This window comes from Protopterus annectens, chromosome 2.part1, assembly GCF_019279795.1.
Source record: "Protopterus annectens isolate FY-2018-M chromosome 2.part1, PAN1.0, whole genome shotgun sequence".
Taxonomy (NCBI): domain Eukaryota; kingdom Metazoa; phylum Chordata; order Ceratodontiformes; family Protopteridae; genus Protopterus; species Protopterus annectens.
Window position 1 is genome coordinate 975,519,420 of NC_056729.1, and position 21,864 is coordinate 975,541,283.

The window sequence follows — 21,864 nt, forward strand, 5'->3', positions numbered from 1 at the left end:
AGAGCAAAATTGTGTGGCAGACATGCTGAGAATGACCAGGGCAGGCACTTGCAAATGGAAACTGAATCAGGGAATCTTCCAGAAATTGATATGGCTGTGGAAAACACCTCCACTCAGAACAGTCATTTGGAAAATTCTGCTGCAGGACCCCATGCAAGAATACCTGGAAGACAGATGATTTTTCTTTCCTTTGGATAGGTGTGTTCCTGTATGCTTTTCCACCCTTCTTTTGGAAATGCCTTGGGCAATTTTCACAAGAGTCCTCACATAATGGGTCTACCCATACAGGACAAGGGGTGTTTGATACATCCTGAACCCAAACAACTACAACTAACTGCCTAGGTGGTAGAATCTTAATACCTTTTTGTAACCTATTTTCTGCGAATGTCCAGCTGGTATTTAAAGAAGACAAGAAAACCTGCTATTAGGAAGTCATATACATTAGTAAATGGAAAAGATGTTCCAGTTGGTGCTAAAACAGGACCTAGCACCCTTTTAGGGCTAGTATTTCTCTGTTTCTACATTATTTGTGTGACTTACTGTCCTCTGACCTGTCTTACTGCTCCATCACAGTTCATTGTTGGCCTTTACAGCACATTTGCCTTGGATCCTTCTCATTCAAAGCAATCTCATGTGAAAATGTTTTTTTAAAGTGGTGTATCTACCAGACCTTTGAGAAAACAGGTGACTTCTCCTTGGGAACTAACTAGTTCATCAGTCTGACTTGAGGTTCTTAATATGGAAAATAGTGTTACTGAGCTCTCTGACCTCTGCAAGAAGAACATCTGAGTAGCAAGCTCTTGTGGTGGTTCAGCCTTATCTCATTTTCCATAAAAATATGGTTTCCTTGAGAACCAAGTCTTCATTTATACCTAAAGTGATGTGCAAGTTTACTATAAGCCAACTTATCTACCCCAGTGTCTTCTTTGCAGAACCTAAAAACAAGGGAGAAAGGGATACCTTTTTAACTTAGATGTTCACAGACAAAGTGGGTATTATCTTGACAGAACAAAATCTTTTAGGAACTCTGATACGTTGCTAATTTCCTCCTAAAGGTAAGTGGAAAAAACAACCTATGTCAAAGCAGACTGATTCAAAGTTGTTGGCTCATGCTGTTATCTTTTGTTATACTCACCACAACAAAGCAATTCTAGGCAGGGTCAAGGCTTATTCTGCCAGAGCCCTAGCTTCATCATTGGTATTTTGGAAAGGGTAGGATTGACGAAGTATTCCAGAAGCAGCAACTTTGTCTTGTCTGTCTGTACTTTTACGAAGTACTGTAAAACTAGATTCCTTCTCCAGGTGTAGGACAGATTTTGTTTGGATCTTTCTCCAGGGGCTCATGGACCCTCATCCTTCCTTGGCCCAGTCAGACCAAGCTATGGTCATTGACCCAGATAGATAAGGCTACTGGAGCAGTGGTCATAATGATAAAAATACTACAGTTGTTTAAGTAAACTTACCATGATACTAAATGTTCCAGTGATCACTGCTGCAGTAGCTACTCGCTCCGTACAGCCTCCTTGCCTTTGTAGCTTTTTATTGCCAGGATGAGGATCTTTGTTTATTTTCCTAGCACTGACATTTTCAGAACTTTTGCCACCATTTCTCAGCTCAAGCTGAATAACTGTTTGCATGTGTGTAAGGTGCCATTGAAAGTTTGGAACCTTGCCATCTGTTTACTTTTTGAAATTCAACCCATATAGCTAAGTCTGTTGCATTAATGATTACTCAAAAATCTACTATTCTGGTAGGTTTACTTAAAGAACTGTACTTTTTGCTAAGCAGAATGGAATAATCCATTACAGTTGTGTACCAGGACATCCTGCAGCAAATAGTTGAGTTAACATGTTCATGTGACCCTTCAAAGCATGTATGCAAAAATTATCAAATACATACTGGAAATGGTGTATAAAAGTTTAACATTCTTTTCTGTTCTAAAGATACCAGGAAAAACCGTGTAAAACACGTGGAGTTAGACATCTAGAAAACAGTGGAAAAGTCTGAGAAAAGAGCTACAGGGAGAAATGGAGGAACGCCCTAGGAGGGTGGAAGAGGAGAAAGTTCAGCATTGACAAGGAAGGAGGATATATGTAATGAAGATGAAAAGTTCACAAGTGGGGTCATCACTAAGACATATATCAGTGGCATGAAGGAATAAGATGATCAGGAATATACAAAATAAGTGCAACAGACGTATATGGGGAAAGAAAATGGAAAGAATAAGCAAACATAAACCTAACTGGATGTTGATAAAGGAGAATGCGAAACTCTAGATTTTAAAAGATGCACATATCCATATGCATTTAATTAGAGGTTAATGGAAACAGACCAAGCAGGAGAATGACACATGGTAGGAGAGACTAAAACAAGTGAGGGAGGAAAACAAAATAAAAGAAGAGTTGATAGGAAACGTTAAGGAGGGAATAGGGAATGAAACCGTTCAGAATAATGGGGGTTTTGGTAGAAAGTGCAGAGTTCAGGATTCTAATATGGGGAATAGAAGATTAGGGAAATGTCTCATGGAGGAATAGTAGAGGATTATGACAGAGAGAAGATGGACAAAAGTAGGTCAAGTTGTCCAGATAAACTAGAAGAAAGAAATAACTGTGATAGAAGAGAAAAATGGAGTGGAATGTGGGATCACGTAGATGGAGGAAGGTGGTGAAGGATCAGAATAGAAGCAGTGTTGAACAAAATAAGAGAGAACAATAGAAAAGGGAAGTAGGTTTGAATGCAGGGAGACATGGGTTCAAAATATGTATGATGAGGGAAAGGGAGAAGTGGTATGATAAGTAAAGGTACAGGTTAAGATGAGGAAGAGGAGAGATAGAAGCCCAGGAGGAGCTGGGAGAAGAAAGAAGAATGGAAAGCCAAAAATAAGTTTGAAAAAACATAAAGGATGCCACTGAAATGAAGATACTGATGAAGTAGGTTGGATACTCAACTGAGACTATTACAGAGTATAATTTAATTATAGTGAAATAAGAAAGATGTACAAAAGGTGGTCATTTTTGGTGGTACAGAGTAGAGGATTAGGACTAGTACATAGGTTCTGGGAGTGTAAATATGCAAAAGTAATAATGAAAGAGCAAGTGAGAGAATGATATTCTGGATAAAGGATAAAGTACCAAAATAAATTGTAAGTATGTTCACATGGGTTAGCTAGACACCAGTAAGGTGCAGAGAGCAGTAAAAGGCGACAGATTTTAATCAAGGGCAGAAGGGATTGTATGATCATAGAAATTACAAGGCAAGTGAGTCACAAGGCTGTTTGCACCTTGCCAGTACTCCCCCTTAGGCATTGTTTCTCCATTCAAAGAGGGCCAAGTTAGTCGTACCAGGGATGAATTTATGAATGCTGATCTTGTTATCCAGCTTCTTTTTAAAGGCAGTGTTTCACACTGCTTAACTAGAAGAGGGAGTTTTGTCCTGATAAGGGGTAGATGCTATCAGACAAATCTGCCCTGCCTCATTGTTTTATTCATTTGTTGGAGGAGATGTGGATTGTTGGCCTTAGTGTTAGCAGGACTATTTGATTAATGGAAGTATAACAGTTCTTGGACTGATGGATCCCTTATAACCCTTTAAGCAAGGTACAAATCACCCATAAGATGTCTGTATGAGGCTGAGTAGAGGGACAAAACTTTGTCTTTTTTGATAATTCAAAATCTTTTACGCCCCATAATCTTTTTAGTTACAATCTTCTGGGGTCTTTCAAATTGCTTTTGAAGCTAGTAAGGTACATCCCAAAGGAGACTTATTCGGTGATTGGTCTAATTGGTGCAGAGTACAAGGAAGTCACGATTACTTTTGATCTGGAAGAAATTCCTTTTGCTATGAGGTGTGCAAGGTAAAAGGATTTTCTAACAACTTTTACTATGTCATGGTTAGATGTGAGGGAGGTGTCCACCCAAGTAATTAGGCCATTCACAAGCATTTCCTTTTGAAGTGGTGTGCTAACTATGTTATAAGCTGGAGCAGGGGATGCATAACAAATGCTACAATGTTGTACATTTTGGCACGAATTTGAGTCCATTTTTAGTATACAGTTATTGATAAGTATAAGCTCCTGCTGGAGTGCCTACATGTGAGTGTGGGACATGATAATGACTCCCAGCTTACAATCATATGTGAACTTTGTTAAATAGAAATCCTTGTTTTGATAAGTGGAGAAGTAGATACTAAATGGTAGAGGGCCCAGCATAGATTCCTAAGGAACTCCACAGGTCACTTCTATGCTATGAGGATTCACCCCCTCATGGGATGCCTTTCTTTTTCTGACATCTATTTTTAGTTTCTTATCTAGCTGTTTGATGTTCTCTCGCTCTTTTTTTTTTTTTTTTTTTTTTTTTTACTGTGTAAATTTAGGAGTTTTTACTTTTTTTATAAAGTTTTTGTTGATGCTTGAGGACACCATTGCTTTTAAACCTCCCTGTTCACATCGATCTAGTTTGGTCTGCTGGCTTAATACAGTGAAGTCAGTAAGCTGACTTAATACAGTTGTAGTAATACAATTTGTCCTAGTGTGAGTAGAATTTGTTTGCATAAATCTTTGCAGTATCAGCTTCAGGGCTAAGGCTATTATACTTGAATTTAGATACTTCATTATAAAATTTCAGAAGATTAGTACATTTAAAGTCCTTTAATACTGGGATATTTGTTTCTTATAGCTTAGAGATTTTCATAGAGGTGGTTAATAGTCTGTAGCCTGACTTGAGCAGTGAGGGACATACCTTGAGGATGGTGGATACGTTTGCTGTTTGTGATGACCAGGTCATGTATATTTTGTTCTCTAGTAGGTTCATGAACAATTGGTCCTGATAGTTCTGGTGTGTAAAACATAAGACTTTTTGTGTATATCCTTTGTTGGTGGTATACGTCCTGCAGTTACTTACTTTGTAGTTAAAGTCAGCTAGAAAAACAGTCCTGCTTAAGGGAAGTTCATCAAGAATATTTAGGAATGTTGTGGGTTCTTCTGGAAACATAAAGGGGGTCCTATCTGATAGCTAATCTTATTTAGTGTGATTTGAACCTCTATAAGTTCTACTTGTAAGTCTATAGGTATCTGTCTTGAGGTAAAGTCGTCTCTCTAACAAATATGGATATGTCACCACTATTTTAAGCAGGTCTAAATGAGTGTTAAGCACAAATCCCAGGTATTGAGGAGATGCTTTCCAGTCTCCAAAACCAGATTTCTGTAACAAAAGATACATTAATGTGCTCCATGTGCAGGAGGGCTTCAAGGTCTGTCAGGATGTTGTGTAGGCTTCTAGCATTAACTGGAGCTACCTTGATATGATCCAGTGGTTTGTTTTGGAAAATTAGGTGGGGAGGTTCATCAGATGGACTATGCCTAAAAAACGCCCAGTGGGTCAGTAAAAGTTTTGCCAATATGTTGAAGCCTTGGAATGAGAGGTTCAAACAGTCCCATGGGAAGCAAGTGCAATTTTCAAACATCTCATACTATGTTGACACATCCATACCGAATCTCTCTGAAATGACACCAGATGTTTAGCCAAATATTAAAGTTAGTCATCTTTTCCTCATACATTGGCATCAGTTTTGGTAAAAGAAGGATTCCATTCAATTCTAGGGTCTCCTCTGCATTTGTAGCATGGAAGTCGAGCTTTACCAAGTATGCAACAAAGTCCAGAAGTTTCAGGATTTTTCCATAGATATATTCACAATAAGTATTCTTGTACCCTGGGTAGATTTCAGAAACTTTACAGCATCAGGATCTTTAGTTCTCCTGACTGTTATTTACATGATGTCTTTGCAGAGCCAGTCCTCCAATCAGAGAAATAAGACATCAATACTCGGTCTTAAAACTTTTATTCAATGGGTTAGTGTTATCTAAAGAATATTGGTAGTACAGAATTATCTCTGTGTTATATAAGTTTGACATGAGGGCAGTATATGTGATTGGTGGTTTACTGTTCTTCATTTGAATGTTTTTAATTGACCTGTGGCATGGATGTATTATTATTATTATTCACAATTTTAACATATTTAACTAGCTAGTGGGGTGGTTGCATTATTATTCTCAATATGAATGTGTGTAACTGGCCAATGGGGTGAGTAGATTATTGTTATTCTCAATTTGAACATCTTTAACTGGTTAGTGAGCTGGATGGATTATTATTCTCAGTATGAATGTCTTTAACTGGCCAGTGAGGTGGAGAGTTTTCTAGCCTTCTTATCTTACTTCATCTCCCATTACAAACTTGCTATGAATGCAGCCTTATTAGCTATTTATTTATAGACCCTGCCAGCATTTTTTGAAGCTCAGACATTTGAAGGTAAGCACTTAGAGCATACAGTTCGAGTAGCAATTGCCTGCTTTTATGAGACTTAAAAGTGCACGTAGTACATATCAGTCAGTAAAATAAGTTACAGAATTAAAGAATAAAAAAATGCTTTGCTGGGGTAAAGCTTCATCATATGCATCAATTTGAGTATCAAAATAGGGACTGCTTTTTACAGCATAAATATTGAATCTATCACTCAGTTCTACAGGGGTCGGCTGTGGTGGTACAGTGCTTAGCATTGTTGCTTCACAGTAAGAGGTTCTCTGGTTTGATCCTCGTCTGGAGCGCCTTCTGTGCGGGGTATGCATGTCCTCCCTGTAGTTAATCCAGTGAGATTTAAAGACATGCAATAAGTGTGTGTGTGTGTGTGTGTGTGTGTGTGTGTGTGTGTGTGTGTGTGTGTGTGTGTGTGTGTGTGTGCGCGAACGTGCGCCTTCTGTGAAGGTTGGGCGCCAGGCTGGCAACTTGACACCTTAAAAAACTCCACCGCCAATCAATCTGCAGACTGGTGATCCACTGTGGCGACCCTGAATGGGAGATGCCAAAAGACATTGTTCACACAGTTCTACAGGGCTTTCGTGCTTTAATAAAATGTTTATATACCACCTTCAGTGAAAAAAAAAAAACATAGAATTGGGAACCTTATTCCATAGAAGAAAATATAGTGGTTTTACATTGCCGTCCTTTTTCAGTCCTTTTTGCTACATGGAAAACATTTGTACAAATGAGAATTTATTTGAAAACAAAAACTGAGTTCCAAATATTATGAGAATCACTTGGTTAATTGAACTGGAAGACAAAGTACAGCGAGAAGCACCATAGCTCCCGTGGCTGAAAAATTATGCTTTTCATCTTAAATTTCATTATTCCTGCTCCTCATACTGTGTATGGTTCAGGTTGGAAAACTGTGCATACTTCATTCACAATAGAACACTATTGGCTTTTTATTCTATGCCTTCTTATATATACCATACCCACTTGCAAAGTGTGTTACAGTACACACTCCAAAACTCTTAGTTGCCACAGAAACTTGTCAGGAAACAAAACATGAATAAATTGCCACATCAGGCTATAACATTATCAGATTAGACAGAGCCAGCAAAAAAGCTGGTACAAAAACACAGTAGATAACTCCCTTCACCCTATACCTTGCCAACCTTCCATAACTCGGAAATCCTACTAACCACGGTAAAACTAAGCACTAGCACAAATCAGTTGCAGTCATGGGTGTGTATATATATATATATATATATATATATATATATATATATATATATATATATATATATATATATATATATATATATACACACACACACACACACACACACACACACACACACACACACACATATATGTAGCTAACGTTATGTGTATATGTATAGATCCCCTTGTAATAATTGAATGGCCATATCATCGAATTTCATTTTCACAAGGCAAAATTGTGAAAACAAAATACCTAAATGGTGAATTTTTCCCAGGGCAAGTAAACACTTGCCCAGCATGCCCTTTTCTACACTGTAGTGTGATCCTGGGATTGGTATATATAGTTTGGGAGGCTGTGGGGGGTGTAGCCCCCAACCTAGGTGGGTTTTATTTACTCCATTGTGTGTTTCTTTGAAGTTTGGGCCTTTTCAAAAATCCCTCATGAAATTATAGTATTGCATCATAGTAATATAGACCTGCAAACCATTCAATCTTAAATTCAACAAGTAATGCACATCTCTACAAGTTTACCAAATTTATAACTACACCATTTAGATATAACTAACCCACGTCCAGACATTCAACCCTCAGGTGGATCCTAACATCCTCTCCAAATAAAGTACCATATCATGGAACTCTGTCAGAGAGCCTAAGTAATTACTTTTCACTCCACACAATAAGGAATCAAAGCAACAGTCCCAAAACACATCATTATAGCCTACTACTTTTCATGAAGACACTTTTATTAATTGGGTGTTATTAAAGAGGGTCTATATTAGATCACCGAACACTTAAAAAAGTGAACTGTAATTGATCGACCTTATGTAAGCGAAAGCTTAAAATATCGAAGCAACAGAAACCCAAATTATTTCTTAGGGAAAGAATTCGGTTGTCCATTTCTGTTGCTTCGGTATTTTCAGTGCTGTGGTGGAAAGTTACGGGTCGGGTTCAGGTAAGTGTGCGATTGTGTGGATGTGAGTGTTATGGCGGGTTAGGTGAGTCAGGGTTAGGGCGTGGGTTAAGTATGTGTGCGATTGTTTGGACGTGAGGGTTAGGGCGGGTTAGGTGAGTTAGGGTTAGGGAGTGGGTGAGGTGAGTGTGCGATAATGATGGACTTTAGGGTTTGGGTTAAGGTAAGTGGATAGTTAGTGGTGTGTGTATAGTTTAGTGTAGGGTTAGGTGTCAAATTTTAGGTGTGTATGTGTGTGTGGATTGCTGTTTGTTTGGTGTGTGTGTTGTGTGTATGTGTTTTGGAACAACAATTTTTTCCTTAGGAAAAAAAATCGCTGTTCTGACAGTTTGAGATTGTAAGCTTTCGCTTACATAGGGTCGATTAATCACCATTCACTTTTTTTAAGCGTTCAATGATCTAATATAGACCCATTAAAGACCCGTACCCATAGATGATGTCTGTAAGTTCAATAAAATCTTCGTAGATGTTCTAAACGTGCAAACCTTCCTCAGAGTAAAAACAGTGAAAGCCAACCCTGTCCCATGGCTATCTTTAGCAGCTCAACAGCAGATAAAGTAAACAGACAAAGCGTGAAGGCGTGGATAACAATAAAATCTCTCATACTTTACTACCCTATAAACACCTAAAAATCCTTACAAAAAAGTTGTCACCAAAGATAAGAAAATACTCAGGCAATTAAAACATACACACTAATAATCCAGAATGGTAAAATCCAGTTCTTGCTACAAAACCAACACCAAACACAGATAAAATAAAACAGTAGCCAATTCAATACACACTTTATACAAACAGTGTAAGTCATTAACCAACCAGGTGACTAATGAAGCTTTTCCAGTCCCTATTCAATCAGATACCTTCCTTCAGCACTACACTTTCCAATCAGTTTCCACAGATACCATAAAAAAAAAAAACTCAAAAAAATGAAAGCCTATTAACAACTGTTAAGTGGCAGTCTACATGACAAGTATCTTAAAATAGCAGCCAAGGCTGTTTATATCTAAATATAAAGCCCCCTTGATATGGAAAAATTCATCCTTTATTCTACTGCACAAAGGTTGAATCAGTAGAAATCTTTCATACAATGGACCAGTTGCCATTTTATTTCTTTTATCAAAAATATTAGAAAAATGCATACATAACCAACTTGTCCACTAATGCATAACCAGCTTCTGTTTTCAAACCAATATGACTTCCATCTTCATCACAGTGCAGCTACTGCTTTGCTGAATATTGCTAACACTATCAACACCGACAGAAAAATTGGAAGCCTAGTCTCCACAATCTTCTATTACTGTCTCCAGCCAGAAACTCTTATGTAAACTTTACTTTTTAGAGCTCTTCAACTCTTAATTGCAATAGCTCCATAGCTACCTGTCAAAGTACAAGCAGTGAAGTGGAAAAATGATTTTTCCACCTTCCTACCAGTAACTATTGATGTCCCACAACAATTTATACTAGGCCTCATACGTGTCAACATATTCTTCAATGACCTCTACTCTGCTACAAAAATTCTACTCTAGTTCAATATGCAGATGACTTGACCCTAATTTGTTCTGCCAAATCTCTCTCTAAATTCTAAGACTTTATAAAACGATCCTTTTTATTGATTGAAACATGGATAAAATTCACAACTACTTCTAAACCCCAGTAAAACTAGATTACTGCTCTTCTCTACCAAAACAACACTATTTACCATCTTCTCTGCCAATAACACTGTAGTAGAGCAAATAAACCACACAACATTACTGAGTGTCATAATAGATAACCAGGTGAAATGATTCAACTGCCATGTATCACATGTAGTTAAAAAAACCATAAAAATGGTACATTATATAGAGTAAAAAAGTACTTCACTGATACAGCCAGAAAGACATGTAGCCTTTCTCCTCTGTGCTTCCTCAGTCTTCACTAAACTTCTTATATTGCAACTGTCCAAACTTGAGCAATCTTATAATAAAATAGCCAGATTTGTAGGAAACAATATCAGTAGAACACACCACTGCCTGGCCCTCAGATAATTAAACTGGCTACAACTACCACATCATCTAACTCTTCCTCAGCTAACCACAATACACAGACTTCTTTATAAGCCAGAAAATTGTCCAGCCGTTAACTTAATACAGCACTATTCCCCCCAGTAGAATTTTACTCTCTAGAGAAAAATCACTATAACCAAATTATCTAATAATGTAGGTGACTCTATAGTCAAATAGTGTAGCTAAACTATGGAACTATATCTCACTACCACTGAAATCCATTCAGAATGCAAAATGATTTAAAAAACAACTAAATATTTATTAAATCAGTGTATCTGCTCGTGTACATCTCTAGGATTAGTAAAACTGTTATCTTTAGCTTGCCATATCATCAAACCTCGTCTCTTCATTCAGAATCCTATACCCCACAACCATTCTTCACTAATACATAAATAGTTTTACTAGCAACTCCAAGCTATGTATCAAAATATATAGATGTGTGTGTGCGCATGCGTGCGCGTGTGTATATGTATGTGTATATATATATATATATATATATGTATATATATATATATATATATATATATATATGTATATATATATATATATATATATATATATATACATGTGTGTGTGTATATATATATTCACATACACACGCACATATACATGTGTGTGTGTGTGTGTGTGTGTATATATATATATATATATATATATATATATATATATATATATATATATATATATATAACATTTTGTAACACTACTCACCCTGCACCACTATAGCTCTAAAATGTTATAATAAAAATATATACAGTTGCCTCTGAATCTGCTTTACACCTCACCTCTTTTAACTAGAATATTAACATTTTCTGCTATAACTAATTCCTTCCCTCCCTCCAATTTATTTGAATTTCTAAGCACTAATCACATAATCTATCTGACAAACCCACTAATACACCTCTTCAAATGCTCAGTGTTCACCATCTATTAATACATAAGTATATTTTATACTGTAATAATTGTGTAATTGCCTCTACTTTCAAATGAATGTCATGTGACTAGCAAATGTACGTGTGATTGTCAGTGTATATTATTTAATATTTATTCATGTTCATTGCTGACACTGCAGTGCAGCATATGTGTGGTGCTGCACTCCTGAGTGTGTTGCCCTTTAGATGACTTATTTAACCGAGGCTCCATCTGCTAGAGTTGGTGGTAGCCGAGGTGGATGTAAAAGATTCCACAGCACGTATTAAAAATAGTAAGTGAAGTTCTCCAAAGCCCTGGACAAATTTCCATTAGTAGTACATATACTACCTTTGGTCTCCTATAAAAAAAGGCCACTCACCTAATGGGACTAACATTGAAAAACAAAGGATAAATAAAATACATTTTCCTTGGCTTATGCACAGGTGACTGTCTTGCAGAACAGTGAATCTGTTGAGCCAGTGAGCCAAAACTGTTGTCAGAAATATGAAAGGCACAGAGGGCTAGAAAATTACATCCACATCTAACTACTGACTAATGCTGTTAAAAGAAATAGTTATGAACCTATGTATGAACAGGATCAAATTATCTATCTTCTGGTTGTTTGCTACAATATACATACAGTCCAAGCAGTGTCTGAGAATTCCAGCTTTTTTATGAGAAATAAAAATTCCTTTCTAGAAAAATAAGACTTTATTCAATGGATAGTAACAAATTTTTCGCATCACCTCATTTCACATTTAATATTGCCACATTTCATTATCAGATCATCAGTCACATCAAGTAAAATTCATAAAATTATTTATGGCGACATAAGATAGAATTGCAATATACATTTAATAATCCATCACAACATTATTATAAAAAACTGTACAAAAAAAAACACAAATGTGCAAGTATAAATATTATTGTAAATAAATAAAACCACACATATTCAAAAATAAAATAAAATATAATACAAATATTATTAATTTAGCAAAAAATGCATGTTAGATATATCTATTAGCTGTTTTTTAATTTTTATAAGGTTTATGATCAGTTATTTCACACTGAACTCTTACATTTGATCAATTCACACCTGTGACTGTGATATAAAAAAAACTGACTTTCAACCTGAAATAGAAATATATTTCTTAGAACAGGTCTAATAAAGCTTCTAAATTGAGTGAGTGTTTAGATATACAAGCTACCTGAAAATTAAAATGTGTTATTTCAAATAGAAATTAAAAATTTTATATGTATTTGATACTGTTTTTAGTTTTTTAGATTAAAAAATAAATAATATATTTATTATGTATTTATTAGTTTATACATTTATATATGTTTTTTATATTTTTGTTAATATTATCTTTATAATGTATTTATAACATTATTATATTTCTTTATTTATGTTATTTATATATTATTATGATAAGTATGATGTGATTTGATTTTATTTATTGCTGTGATTCACATTTAAGTGATTTGAATTTAAAAGTGTAAGAGTATGAGATTGTATAAGTCCAAAAGCGCTATGAATGAGATTCAAAGTATCTGAAATTTAAATTCTAGCTATTTATTGTCGTAATTTATTATGACTTTTTCTGCTCAAATTATTATTTGGTTGGGTAAAGTGTTATAACGTAAAAAACTGGAGTTCAGTTTTGTTAATAAAGGCTTTTTGGATGTCTTTGTTTGTTTATCCTGTTTCTTGTGTCTGGGAGCTTTTTGTGTGTTACTTTGGACTTTTACTTGTTATGAACAGGACTGTGTTTCAGTACTACAAAAGCTACCTCAGGTAAGAACAGTTTCAATGGGCAACAAAGTACCATTTTACCTGTGCAATTTATTTTTTAGAGCTAAGCCTAAAAGGGGGTAATGTAGTATATTGAGTAATGCACAAAGCTCTGTAAAAGCAAGGTAGCACACTCCTGTAAAAAGTGGTTGTACAGGTCTGCAGTTGTCTGTCTGATCTCAGTCCTTTTTTGCCAGTAAAGCGGCTTCAGGCAGGCTCTCCTCTCCATCTGTGTTGTCTTCAAAGTATACAATAGACATCGAAGAACAGATTCTGTTTTCTGGAAAAGAATTTTGGTTATTGTAACTTTTACTCTCTGTGAAACTTTATGTAATTTCACATTCTTACCATCCCAAGCTCAGATGTTTCCATGATGCAGATAACTATCTATTCAGCTGGCTGTTCCCAGAGGCTGGATCCTGTGGAGAGAATCTATGTTATATAAGTGAACGCACTGAATTGCGAACGCTATATAATCGACCAACAATCCCCGAAAACCCAAAATATCGAACACACAGATCTCTGATTCGTAATAAAAAAAAAAAATCAAAACACAAAATAAAGTTGGGGGCTTCACCCCCACCCCCTACTTAAATATACCAACTCTGAGATCGCACCACAGTGGAGGAAATGGCAAAGTCCCAAAAACTGCCCAGTGATTTTTTTTCCCTACGAAAAAAATTGCTTTTCTGTGCTTTCGGTATTTTGCCATTTTGCGTAATGACAGTCGATTAAAGAGCAGTCGCAATTCATTGCATTCATTAAAATAACAGAGACCCCTGTGGAGAAGATGCTTTGGTGTAACTGACATCTCACTGCTGTTGCCTGCATTCATATAAACTATAATACAGTTTGTAGTTAATTGCTAGTGTTTGCTTAGCAACAGGCAATTTTGTCCTGTTACAACTTTATATGTGTGGAAGTGGCAGAAAGGCATGCACATCCAATACATTTGGTGATTTCCAGAACCAGATGTGATTCAACCATTTGTGCACTTCATCCCACTTATTCTGATAGGTGAAGAATCAAGAAATAGTCATCAGTGCGCACACAAGAATGTTGAAGCTGTACAACTTTAGCAGCACTGGACTTCACAGGTAAGCCTGTTGGCTTGCTTAAAAGAATATAATAATGGGGTAGAGAATGCTACTTGATGTCCCATTTCAGCAAAGTATCATTATTCAAAGTTGATTAAGTAAACAGGATATAAACTAAACATTTTTATTATATGGGAACACTTACACACTCCCCATGCAGGGAGTGTTCTACATAAATTAATGTAACCATCTGTGGGCCTGCAAAACATTGTTGTACTCAAAAGAATTTCACTTAAGTAAATTTCAGTAAAAATATCTGCACTGAAGCCATTCAGTACCCAACCATTACACCCTTCTCTTTTTATATTGTTGTTGTTGTTGTTTGTCTTTTGGCTTTTTCCGGTTAGGGGTCGCCACAGCGGAACTCCGGTCCGCTAATGATTGGCAGTAGATTTTCATGAACACAGAGGTGCCAACTCGATGTCCAACCTTCAATGAAGGCACACCCATTTACGCATGTCTTCGAATGCCCATCCAACCGCGGGAAGGACATGCAGACTCCACACAGAAGGCACTCCCGCATTCCTGCCGAGAATCGAACGGGAGAACCTCTTGCTGTGAGGGAACAACACTACCGCTGCACCACCGAGGATTATCCTTCTCTTTTTATATTTGTGCTTATTTAAGTCAGTAATCAGACCACAATCCTTAAGTAAAGCAAGAGCTGTTGACATTCATCAGCTTAGTTTCATCTAGCTGCTGTTTGTGGCTGTTCTTCCGTCGTCGTAACTGTAAGTGAGAGATGCTCTTGTCAGTTCCTGAAATTAAAAATAAAAAGAAAATACTACAAGAGCAAAATAAATACACTCCCCATTCACTCAGCACAGCCTGATCCAAGGGAAAAAATACAGACTCATTTATAATGTTACTAGGGTACCAGCAATCCATCTAACATTTTAGGAGGTATTAAGTTCTACGGCACATAGTTATTTGCTCCTAAAGTTCTTAAACAAATAATTCACTTGAAAGTAATTAGAATAATTTCTTGAAAGAACTGCTAATCACTGAATGAATAGTGCACTATATAAATGTTTCAGTCGTACAAATGCTGCAGTTTAATCTTTTCATTCTTGTTTGTACTTAAGTGGTTAAATGTTTAGTTTTGGGTCAAAAGACATGTTTGATTTGTCTGAAAAAAGTCTGTTTTGATAATTTAATATTTATGTTTTAGGTTTCCCTGTGTTTTCAGCGAGTTGCAGCTGACATCCTTGGCATAAAATTAAACAAAGCAGAGATGGAACAGTCACAGGTGATTATACAAGATCAGTTCTTCTTAATGGGGCCTTTGTTTTAAAGTTTTAATGCAGCAGCTTGGAATCAGTTGAATGCTTTGTATGTTTTATATTATAATAGGGTACTTTGTATCTCTTTCTTCATGTCACCTTTCTCTGTGTAATTGAAGACCACTATAGCACATTTTATATTAAAACTGTAACATTTACTTTTGGAATGCATAGCCATTAGCTGATATGGTTAAGCAATAGGGCACTGTAGATATTGAATGATGTGTTGGTTTGTGTCTGTGTTGCCTGTTGGGATTGGGGTTTGGCATAATGGTTAAGTTATCTCACAGACACAAGGTGCAGCATTTGATTCTTAACTCTAAGGGAAATTAGCTAGCCATATAATAGCCTACCAAGGGCAGCTAGCTTAGTACTTGCCTGTGAACCTGTGATGAAGTATAGTCCAAGTCTGCCTTGCATTTGGCTCTTCTGACTCTCACTTTAGTATGTACCACAGGTTATTCCATCCATTAAATCAGAATAGAAAGCATTGTGTTCCTGGAAGGCACTACATATTTGTTAGTATTACACACCAATTTATATGTCCATAACTTATTTGCTGATTGTTTTCTCCAAACATGGGAATGACCTCTGCATTTTGGGACAGACTCCTTTCCTTAGGAAGCTGCTGAATTTCAGCCACATGGTCTGTAAATATAAATGACCAGTATATGATACTCATCAAGTGTTAGTCGTCCTTGAAAAAGTTACAGCAGTTAATATGCATATTGTTTGAACTCAATATTGAAAAGGCAGTGCCTAAATAAAGCTCAAAAGGCATGTTATATATGTATAAAATTCAAAGAATCATGTTTCAATTTTCTTTCACTTTCAGCAGAAATGCCAACACAACTTAACTCAGTGACAGCTGTTTTAACATTCATTCAGCCATTTTTAGATTACCCACTTAACCTGATTTAGGGTTACAGGGGAGCTTGACCATATTCTGGCACTTGTTCACTCAGTAGGCTAAAGGAAGAGGAACTGAATAGAGTTGCCAGTGCATTGCAGGATGCACACCCTCTCACTCACTTTCACACAGGCTCTTTGAAATAAGACTAATTCACCTGTGACACCTCTTTGAGATGTGGAAGGAAACCTGAGCACCAAGCAAAAACATATGAGGACAGTGGACGCATGTGCAGGCTCTATACAGAAGGAACCCCATCTGAAAACAGAATTTAAAAAAAGTGCTGTGAAGATTATTGTTGTCCATTGTTATGCACTTCATACAAAAAACAAAAATAAAAAGCTGCATTACTGCTACTGTTAAAAAAAATTAACAATACTAAACCTGTATTGTTATCCAATTGAATGCCCCCCAATAACTAAACATTTAATACATAAATAAAAGTAAAAAAGTTGTCCATCACTCGTAAGAAATCAAAACAAATTAACAATAGAAAGCCCACACCATTTTATAGATACGCAAGACATACAAATAGATAAACTGTTTATAGATTCTAAAATGTATTCCCAGATGCAACAGATTATAGATATATTTACAAAGTCATATGCAAGGCATTTTGGCTCCACAATGGGGTTGACAAATTGTCCTAGTGGCATCCAGGTAACCTAAGATAATGAAATCAAATTAGATTATATTGAAAAGGAACCGTACAAACTGGATCCAAGCAAAGCACAGGGAGCAGACATAATTAGTAATAATGACCTGAGAACACCTCAGCATGAACATATAGTACCATTATGTTTGTTATTTACTAGGTCATATAAGTATGGGGAGATCCCTCTACATTGAAAGATGCACTTGTTAAACCTGTCTTTAATGGAAGGGGGAGTAGAATAAACCAAGAGTCATACAGACCCATAAGTTTAATTTCGTGTTGAAAAAAAATAACGGAGAATGTTATACTCAATAAATTGTCATACTTGGACAGGTTGGGACTTGAAACCATATAGCGGCATCCATATATTGGAAGAAGATCTATTACTACCTCTAACATGATATAGTCTATAACTGTGAATGAACAATTGTGCTGTGATGTAATTTGCATAGATTTAACTTTAGCATTTGTTACTGTCATACACAAAACACTGATCACTAAATTGGAACAAGTAGGTATTGATGCAATCTTGATTAGATGGATAGCTGCATGGCTTGCAAATAGGACATGGCAAGTATCATACAGTAATGAGACATAAAATTCAAAGTTACATTCAATATGTCCCACAGGACTCCATCCTAGGGCCATACTTGTTTAGAATGTATCTTTCAGATCTATCTTTTTCATTGGAGGTGTTCTATAGTCTGTATGCAATGACTTGAAAATGAGTAAGCTGATTTTATGTGTTACAGATGGGCATAGCTGCAAAAAAATGACAAAATTGACCATTTGGGCACAGGAGAATAATATACTGATAAATGTATCAAAAACAAGACACACAAGATTTGGAAGACATAAACTGAGAGGTGAATATTTAAAACAGCACAAAGTGATTGAAACTGTAGTTTCATTTAAGGACTTGGATATATGGGTCGATCCAGCTTTGAGTTATTCTAATCATATCAACCAATTTGTTAATGATAGTTCTAGAACTATAGGTTGTATAAAAGGATTTATAAAGTCTATGAAATCAGAAATGAAGAAGTCATTGTTTGCTAGTTACATTAAACCCAAACATGAGTATGGAATAACAATGTGAATATCTTAAAAACAAGCATACGTAAACTGGAAAGGACCCAGTGGAAGTATACCAAGGGCCTCCATGGATGTGAAAATTTATGTTAAAGACTAAAATGTCTGAACTTGTACAGTGTGTCATATCTCGTAAAGATATTTAAGTGAAGACCTTATTTAGGTATATAGGGCATTTAAATACAACTACCTTTGGGAATGTCTGAGGTTGTCAAAAAAGTAGAGAATCCTCAGACAACCAATGTGGAAGATTCTATAGGAAGGAGAAATGTACTAATTGGTTATCTGAGAGAGAGCAGTTGAAGCATGGAGTAGACTACCAAGTTACATTAAAGCAAGCACTAGTTTATTTTTAAGAACAAATGTAACAGAGTCACACCTCGAAGGATAAATGTAGTATTGCCAGCAAGTAAAAAGAATAGTCCAATAGCAGCAAAGAGTGTGGCAATATACGAGCCAAGCAGTTCAAATGAAAATATAACCATAAAACATATAAAAAAATAAACTTTAATGAAGGAGGTAAGCGCACATGAGCTTCTTCAGACCAAAAAATCCTTCAACCTACATTCCATTTAAATAGTATTCATCATCCAATCAAAGTGTATACAATTTAATTGCATTCATTTAAAGTAGTATTCACGTTTACCCACATTTAAAAGGATATGCACCTACAATTCTACCTAAGCGTACTGAAACAACATATAAATTCCTAAGCATCTTCCTAGCAGCATGTGATCACATAAAAAATGTATCTGTATATAAAGAATGTATTTCCAACAACATGTCATCATATATAAAACATATAAAGTATGTATACACACATATAAAAAATATATATGTACAGATATATCTATGTGAAATAAGCTTTTTCAAAATCTCCATCTAAACTAAATGTATATTTTATTACTTAACACCTTCTTGTCATAAGCATATTATTGTGCAGGCTAATTCCACTTGCTACTTAACTGATAATTTCCTGGATTTCAGTGTGAGCTTAATGGATGCTCTCTCATTTAAGCCCTTACCTCTATATTTTCTTTGTTACTACTTGTGTTCCATAGCTTTGGAAAAGGTTAATATATATGAAACCTTTGTTCCCTGCTCATCAGTGCAGTTTAAGTTCTGATGTTGTCATTTTCATTCATTTCTCAACAAAATCATCTTTAATTTGACCTAAGGTCTGACTAGCGCGCTCCTGCCTTTACCCATAATGCCCTTTACCACTACATTACCTCAGAGTTCATTTGCCACTGTAACAATTCGGTCATGATTGCATTCTCCCTTGCTACAGATTACCTTTGATGTTTTATGAGTTAAAAAAAAATAATACATTTCATTTTGCATTTAGTATAGCACTTCTTTAGATAACCCTTCCACTCTTTACTGCTTCCGGTAGTTTTTTTATTCCTTTTTCTCTACCATTTCAAAGTTTTGTTTTTTTATTTATTTATTTATTTATTTATTTATTTATTTATTTTACCATAGTTGGTATTGGCCTTTCATTACCTTACTTTCTAAAGTAGTCTTTGTTACCATTGTTGGTAAACTATCTCTTTAAAAAAAAGAATTATATTGGGTATTAGAATCTGGTTTATTGTTGGTATGACTGAGATGCCTGTCAGGTTTAAAAAGTGCACTTCCTTTGGGCATAAGATACCTAATTCTAATGCCCACAGAGAGTGCGTTTATTGTTTAGGCCCTTCAGTGCCTTATGAAATCTGTGCTGGATTTAACTTAAGGGCTATCAGTGATAGACGTAATAAGTTAGTCCTGAAGGACCTTTTGCCTGTCGCTTCCTCCACAGTGTCTACTTCAGAGACTCAAGCTCTTTCTAAAAAGCATAAATCTTTGGAGCCCAAGGAACACAGAACTGCTCCAATCTGGGAGCCACCTCCTAAAGTTTAAAAAAGTGTCAGATCTGACACCCTTGGATCCAACAGTCATAGTCTCTAAATCTCCTCTGATCTGGAGCAAGTCTCTCCTAGGCTTGGATCTCCCCTTTTTAAAGACGACTCCTAGAGAGTCATCTTGTCCTCCCTCCACCTCTTCCTTGACCAGATCCTTCCAAAGTCTTTCTGAGGCACATGTGGACAGGATGTTGATGAAAATCATCAGAGCACAGAACCAGATGGGGTTTTACCATAACCATCTCCCCATTGGAGGGATGATGGTCATTATAGATGCTATAGACTACAATTGTAGAATTGAGACCATGCTCTTTTCTGAAAAGTATGAAGAGGTAACTAGAAACCAGCTGAATATTGCTTATTTCAAAATCAATAAGGTCATTTATGACCTTTTAATGCAGGAGCAAATTACAGTAACTGAATATAACTTTATCAAGAATGACTTCTCTCATGTCCCTTCCATCTTTGGGATCCCAAAAATACACAAAGATCAAAAAGAACCACCTTTACGTCCTATCATTGACTCAAAAGATTCCAACGCTAATGGCATTCAGAATTTATTGATTTTAAGTTAAAAAAATGTTTTGAGAAATGAAGCACATATCTGTTAAGAATTATTTGGAAGCAGTGATGGGGCCCCTAACCACTACCAGGAGTTTACATTTGATGTTGAAATGTGGAAGATGTCCCCAAGGTCCCTATATTTTGGAGGGATATTTTATAACGGTTAAGGGGTTTGGCAGAATAAAATGCCAGGGGAGGAGATGTAATTGTGGGTTCACAAAAGTAGTGCATATCACTCTGTGTAGGAATTGCCCCTTGTTTTACATTGCTAAAACTGAGAGGGCATTGAAAGAAAGGCTTTTTGAGCACTTGAGAGACATCAAAAACAGGATATAAGAAATGCACAATGGAAACACATTCAAAAAACTGACGTGTGTGTATTTTGCTTTTTTTTGTTTTTGAAGTAGTGAACCAAGATCCTGGGGGTGGGGGGGTCCGTGAATAGTTAAAACTTGAATGCAAAGAACTTGAGTGGCAAACTAGAACCCATGCCACAGGACCATATGATTTAAATAAGGCCATATCCCTTTCTTGTTATTTAAAAATGAAGGCATTGAATTATTCATTTTAATTAAGCCATCATAACTAATAAACTGTTAGTGTAATTTTAGTTGCAGTGTCTTACAGCTACCAGTATGGCGGTAATTGTTTAAAATGTTTTAAACTAATGATGGTAGATCAAGGAGATAACATTAATGTATATACATAAATTTAAATCAGAACAGATATTTCTTTTGTTTTTTTTTAACATCTTTTTCTGTTTTTATTTTGTTTTTGTATTGATTGTGGGTAGATTTTTATGTAATTTATTTGGCAAACTAAAGGGTATTATACCTTTAAGATGAGTGCTTTGAAATGATTGGGGAAATGAAGGCAGGTTTTTAGAGGGTATTTAACTTTACTGTAATATAAGATATTTTAATCTGAAAAAGTCAGTGACATAAGTGGAAAAAACACTTAGTGTCTACATGTTTATTCAGTAAACAAGTGTGTTATACTTATGTTCGATCGTATTTGTCTACCTGAAAGAACTATTGCAATTGGATCTAATGTTTTTTAAATGCCTGCTGGTGATTCAGTGGTATTGGCTTCACTGTTTGCTGTTTCCTGTATTGGTTCCTGGTTT

The 21,864-nt window shown here is 35.9% G+C and overlaps 1 protein-coding gene across 1 annotated transcript in view; it reads left to right on the top strand.

Moving 5' to 3' along the window:
• Positions 1-21,864, top strand: part of RAB28 (RAB28, member RAS oncogene family) — a 769,471-nt gene that overhangs the window by 644,677 nt on the left and 102,930 nt on the right. The window contains exon 6 of the mRNA XM_044062586.1: positions 15,499-15,576. Within this exon, the coding sequence (XP_043918521.1) occupies positions 15,499-15,576 (78 nt within the window). The remainder of the gene's footprint in view (positions 1-15,498; positions 15,577-21,864) is intronic.